This window comes from Diospyros lotus, chromosome 3 (genome assembly GCF_014633365.1).
Source record: "Diospyros lotus cultivar Yz01 chromosome 3, ASM1463336v1, whole genome shotgun sequence".
Lineage (NCBI taxonomy): Eukaryota > Viridiplantae > Streptophyta > Magnoliopsida > Ericales > Ebenaceae > Diospyros > Diospyros lotus.
The window spans coordinates 15604771-15611319 of NC_068340.1; the positions used below are offsets into that span (position 1 = coordinate 15604771).

General features: G+C 38.9%; 1 protein-coding gene across 1 annotated transcript; it reads right to left on the reverse strand.

Annotated features, from left to right (window-relative positions):
- Positions 1 to 740: 740 nt before the first annotated feature.
- On the reverse strand, positions 741 to 5982 carry LOC127798348 (patatin-like protein 6). The gene is made up of 2 exons (XM_052331864.1): positions 4328 to 5982; positions 741 to 1170 (listed from the first exon to the last, which is right to left on the reverse strand). Exons 1-2 carry the CDS (start codon positions 5423 to 5425, stop codon positions 898 to 900), a joined length of 1371 nt encoding a protein of 456 aa, XP_052187824.1. The 5' UTR covers positions 5426 to 5982; the 3' UTR covers positions 741 to 897.
- Between the last annotated feature and the right edge of the window lie 567 nt (positions 5983 to 6549).

A 6549-nucleotide genomic window follows, 5' to 3' on the forward strand; every position in this document is an offset into this window, starting at 1 on the left:
TAAAAGTAAATAACACCACCATTGACCTCTCTCCTTTTCAGCTCCCTCCATGTCAATAATATCTTAAACCAATAACATTTTATTACATATTTGTGATAAAATTAAACTTGTAAATTAAAAAATTTAACCGTATCACGATCACATAATAATATGTAATTAGTTTAAGACATTGCTAAGATGATGGCTCAGCCTTTTCAGGATATGGATGCCCCTCACCACCACAATCAATATCTACGCCGTCCTCTCTGTGCCCCCTACCGACAAATTAAAGACCACCGTACAACCTTTTGTGTGTGTTGGGGGGGGGGGGGGGGGTGGAAGGGGGTGTTTGTTCAAATGACTAAAATACCTCTGGGTTTTCATGAATCATTGTCGGTAGACCAGACAATAAAGTTGCTTCTGCCCCACATCAGCTATTTGGACGCTCAAACTTTATGTTCAACAATCGCAACAACTGGATTCTTTTCTTATCAAATGCTGTTTGATGTAAATGCATGTGAATGAAACAAAGGGAGATGACAACACAAAGTGCCATGCATAAACAGAAGCTGACAAAACAAACATCTTCTTGTGATTACATTTCGCCAAATCTATGTCTATCTCTAAAGAGATACACGAGGAAAAAAGAATAAGCAAACAAAAAGTAGGTCCAAAATCCAATGATATATGTTACAATTATAAAGTTGGCCTGGGCTGGGGCCATTTTGAAATCTGCAAACTTAAGTCATCATGTGTGTGTGTGTGTGTGTGTGTGTGTGTGTGTGTGTGGGTGGGTGGGTGAAAAGGATCATGTAATATGTGGCGACACCAACAAATATGAATGACAAAATAATATTAAAACGGAAAGCATACCATTTTGTTCTTAATTTCTAGTAGTTTCTGTCCAGACTTCGTTAATTAGGTGGGTTGTCTAGGCGCAGCTTGCTTCAATGCAACGGTGGGAGCTATTCTGCAACTCCTCCTTTGATGCTCCAACATGAGTTGTTCAGCAAACCAGTCAAGTTTCTCAAAATTGCTCTGCTCTGCAATCCTCTTACCACTGAACAGGACAGATTCGACATTCTTTTGTTTCAACATTTCATCACCTATTCCCATGAGCATCTTTACATTGCTGGAACTAGGGTCTGAGACAACATTTGGCCCACAACATCCTAGGCTGGATCCATTTGCCTGTGCAAGCAAAACAATGGATGAAAAACAGTGCTTCAAAGGATGTCTGGGCCATCCATTTAGTAGGCAGTTAGAAAAAACAGACCGAAAACCTGTTACATTGTAATGGTAAATGCAAGATACACGTAGCCAATTTAGAAAACCTTCTGCTATGCTATGCACCATAAAAAATTTAAGCCCCCGACCCCGAGAGCTACCAAAATTGATTATATGGCAAGCTTAATTTGCTATCATTAAGTTCATGGAAAAAGATAACGCCATAGCTTAATTGTATTCTGTGTACTTTAAATAAACAATTCAGAGTACTTACTCCCTGTAACTTCAACTTCTCTTTCTTTTCCAATAAATGGGCATCCTTTAACGACATTATTTTCTAATTTCAGTAAATTAGTGGGGACAAGTGCGAGAGCTGGAAAATTTAGTAGTTCTGGTAAAGATGTATTCAGTAAAGATGTATTTATTTTCTAAAGATGTATTTTCTAATTTCAGTAAGTTTGGAAGCAGTGCGTTCAGCAGGGGGATGACAGAAAATAGTCTAAGCTTTCTCAAGCAATGACAGTAACAAAACCCTGAAATTATATGACAGAAAAGTAAAACTTGCCTTAGAGTATATCAAATAGAAAAAGGGGGAATGTATAAAAAATGATAGAAAAACCTCATTCTTATAGACAGTGTTCAGTTGCCTAATTGTAAGGGTAGTACAAGAATAGCAAAACCAGATACCACGACTTGGGTCCATTGCCAGCACAAATTTCCTATTAAAACCAACACTCAATATGGTATCAACAAGCCAATAATGCAAGCCGCACCTTTCTTTTCCTTTTACCGATACAGTGACCTCAAACTTATCAAGTACTAAAAAGAATCACAATTCGAAGGCATCTATACTTTTCCTTCTCTGTCTACGGGTATTTACAGAAGTCTAAGGCCAAGTTTTCCAAGCCTGACCACATCCATTACTTCATTGTGGAACAATAGCAAGCCATATTCACTCATATCACTAATTCTTTTTTCTAAAAACTAAAATAATCATATATACCAGAATAGAACTAAAAATTTGGGGGGAGGGTTGAATAGATTATTGATTAATGGGTTTTTGTTGCCACCTCATCTATCACATTACTTTTTTCATAAAGGGGTCAGTCCTCAAAAGCATCAGCTAAGTTTACTGACAATTGAAAGCCAAAAGGATGACCCTTCCCAAAGTATTAAGAACTTATAATATCTACTCGATAAATAAATTTTCACCCCAGTAGTGTAGAACTTGAAGAAGGTGGTTCAACAAACTCCAATAAACTAGAAGGAAACGAGCATTGTCACAGGTTCTTCTTCAGCTAACCAAAATCCTCACGGTTGGCGCAACAACAAAAGAATTCGGCCCAACCAAAGAACAACTGCCAAGTGCCTAGTTGCCTTTTCCAAGCATCATCTACTAGGTGTGCATTTGCGGAAACACAAAAAATTATCGCCTAGGCAGCGACACATGTTTTCCATTATCTTAATTATGAGAAGTATGGTTTAGAATTTGATAAAACATATTTGCTCCTCGCGAATGGATATTTGTGTACCAAACACAAAGCACTAAAAACAACTCTTGAGAACCAATGGCTGAGTACTCAAAGCACCATATTAAATTGCATCAACCCAAAAAGGCTTCAAACGCAAACATCCCCATCCCCCAAACAAAAGGCAAAGGACAAAACTCCTCAACCTCCTCCACTCCCCTTCCTCCCTTGTAACTTGTAAGGCACCAGCCTGTCTAATGCTGTCTCATGCACTCAAAGTAGAAAAATGAAGCCAAAACGTCCAAACGAATTAAAGGCACGCATATATGCCGCCTGGCCCTTAGCCTGTACTGTAAATCAGATAAAAAAATTATCTTAGATGTTCAGTTCAATGCGTTGAAATGCTTTAATCCTAAATCGTTAAACTTTGAACCGTAACTACCCGAAATACTTTTTTTTTCTTTTTGTTATGACGAGGAACCATAGCAACTACCATTTGTGTGCATATTTGGTTAATTCCGGATGTACATAATAACTTATAGATTATGCATACTGAATAAATTAACTAAAAAATAACAAACTCATTTCTCGTAGAGATTTGATCCCTAGTAAATATATCCACCTCACTATTAACTGAAAGCTGGGGCTACTTACTCTAAAGAGTTAAAACCATAAGATATTTTGGCATTAGTTCCTTTTTCACCTTGACAAACCCAAGTACATGTTATGCCATATAAAATGTCTAAGGGGAATTAATTATCTTCACAGCTAAAAGATAAATGATATCCTGGCCGGGATGGTAACGAGAAATAGATGGGCAAGGGACTTTTCTCCTCATCTTTGTAATTGTATTCGTATCTTTTTTCTGTTCTTGCACTTGTATCTATATTTGTAAGGTATTTTTTTTAACCCCATGCTCGTACGTAATGAATATCTAACAGGTACCCATATACCCAATATTATTATTCTAATAAATTCATATTTACAGTTTAAATAACTTAATGAAAATTTAATAACAAAAGAATTCGATGTTAGTGAGAGGCATATAGATCATGTCTGATTTGAATTCCTTTTAACATATAAATTATAATATATAATTAAACAAAATAGTACATATACATATATATAATTATATCAGTGCAAGAGACACTATCTTGCCACCCGGCCCACCCTACCCATACCCATACCCATACTCAACAAGTATTTTAAATACTTTATCTATATCTTTTATGTGGATATTTTTCATATTCAAATCCTTCCTACTAGGATAAAATTTTGGAGGGTACCCGCAGGGTAAAGTATTCATTACCATGCCTAATCATCCCAATAAATTTTTTTAAATAAAATAATTATATTTTATTTTATTCAACTCCATTGAAAAAAAAAATTAATAGTTTTTAGCCATAAAAATATAACAGCCCGTTATGCTTATGGCTTTGAATTTCACGTAAAAATATCTTTCTTTTTTTCCAAGTTAAAAATATCATTTTGGGAAGATAAAACTCAAACAGCCCTCAAACGGTCAAACTTTTCAAACAAATTTAAAATCAACCACTTAAAAATGAACTAGCTAGATTACAGGTTACAGCCAAATGCACACAATTCAATCCAAGGGCATGACGCATATGGCGCACTTTAGAGGAACGGCGTACCTGGATGCGGACGTAGTTACTGCTACGGCTTTGACCGAAGGCCATGGCGACGGCGTGGTCCACCAAGTCGGCGGAGCCATCGCCGGAGATGCGAGCCATTGGTTGAGCCCAGTCTTTGGCCTTCCACCGCTTGACCTTTTCATACTCGTAGGTTCCTTCCAGGACCTGACCGGTCCCCAGTGAAAGTACCAAAAGGTCCTCCACTCCCCGCACGAACGGAAACTCCTGCTTGTTGTGGAGCACGTGCGTGATCGCCGTCGCCGTCGGATTGCTCATCGCCAGACCGCCTTCCACCGCCAAACACCGAGTCTGGCCGTCCACCGACCGCATTAGCACAGGTTCGAACACCGCCGGTTCAGCCGCCGTCGCCCGGCAGACCTCCCAGAGCCGAAAGTCGAAGCTGTCGGATTCTAGCGCGTCGGCTCGAGAGAACACGAACGACGCCGAGCTAGAGAGATCGTAACAGGGTATCAAAACCGGCTTCAACGTGTCCTTCAACGTCAAGCTCTCTGAAAACGCCTCTTTCATCGCTTTCTCGAGGCCGGCAGCGGCCGAACTAGTGGCGCTGCCCGAACCGCCTTTGAGGAACCGCTTAATAATTCGCCGACCGCCGGAACCTGAAGCTGAAGATGATGAACGGTAGAACTTCTTGCCTTCTGCCGCCAAGAACTGCCACGTCTCCTCCGCCTGGAAGAGAGGCCGGCGGTGGTCTTTGGTGGCGAAGAGCATCGCCGTGAAAATTCCTCCGACGCCGGCGCCGGCCGCTACATCGAAATAGTCAGCGATTCTGGCTTCTGGATTCCCCGATTTCGTTCTGAGGGCGTTTTCGAGGTAGGCTAGGGCTTTTCCGGACAGAATGTTTCGCATTCCACCGCTATCAATGCTGAGCACGCATATTTTGCCCCTCTGATTCTTGATTGCTTGGACGCCGTTGTCCGCGGCCGAGGGTTCAATTGCGGGCGAGATTTGCTTGGGAATCCACAGCTTCTGGTCGTCGTAGCCGAAGAGGAACTTGCTCTCGAGGATGGAGAATATCTCGTAGCTCAGCTTATCAGTGTCGATGCTCGGCTCTTGCATTTCCGATGGATTACAAGCCATTTCTCATTCAGTAAATCTCTCAGGAACAGGGCCTTTACGGAGCAACAAAGCTCTGTTTTCTCGTCAATATCAGTAGTCTTCGTGCATATATACATACACTAATATAATGAATCGAAGCAGCACCTCAATTGGGTATCGGGGAAAGGCTTTTCCTCGAATCTCCCGCCAATAAAATCGGACTTGTAGGACTAAAATTGATTTGAATTGAAAGCAACTTCACTTTCAACGAAGAAATCAACACAAACATCTCACCGATCTCCTCTCAGCATGCAAAACTCAAGTTTGGACTGCAAAAGGCAATCATGAGGCTTCTGAAACAAAGAAGACGAAATCATATATATAGAGAAGAAGCTGGTGCTGCTGCTCTTTGTCCAATCCTCTGCTCTCTCTTTGTCTCTCTCTCTCTCTCTCTCTCTGTCAGAGTGTTATAAACACGATTATATATATATATAAATGGGAATAATGGATGTGTATGGGGGGTGGGGGTGAAGAAGAGATGAAGAAATCGCAGACCAACAAGAAGAGAAGAGAAGCAAAAGCGGCCAAAACGCAGCTGTGGCAGTGCATGTCTGTTTGCTTTAAATGCTCCCACAGCATTCAATTTAATTAAAATCTCCATTTTCTAATATATATATATATATATGTTATACGTCATTCTTTAACAATTAATTTTTTTTTTAAAATAGAGATCAGCTTCATATAATTAATAAACCATTAATTTCCCATCCCACTATTAATTACTCATTTAATTTATATAAAATTAAAAGAATATGTTTGTAATCTTTTTTATTACTGCAAAATAAAATTTATTTTGTGTAAGGCTAACCATTTTTGTAAGGTAATACATGTACTTTGTTTTCCAAATAAGGTAGCATTTATTACAGATTATTTTCAATCTCTAAATAATTTTACTGACTAATAATAGATGCATCCTATCTTAAATCATTGGATAATGCTAACCATTGTTGAATAACAATAAATGCATATTATTTTCAAATAAATTGTATTTAATACACCTTGTTTTTTTTTTTGACATTTTAACCATTCTTTTAGTTGATTAAATAATTCAAATTAAGTTGATAAAATTATTTAGAAGTTAAGAACAAGATGTAGTAAATACACAT

What these genes read in the sequence shown, in the direction of transcription:
- LOC127798348 (XM_052331864.1), bottom strand. Translation starts at nt 5,425, where the DNA reads ATGGCTTGTAATCCATCGGAAATGCAAGAGCCGAGCATCGACACTGAT. An exon ending in GTAACTACGTCCGCATCCAG is followed by an intron (nt 1,171 to 4,327) that starts GTACGCCGTTCC and finishes TTGCTTGCACAG; the next exon opens with GCAAATGGATCCAGCCTAGG.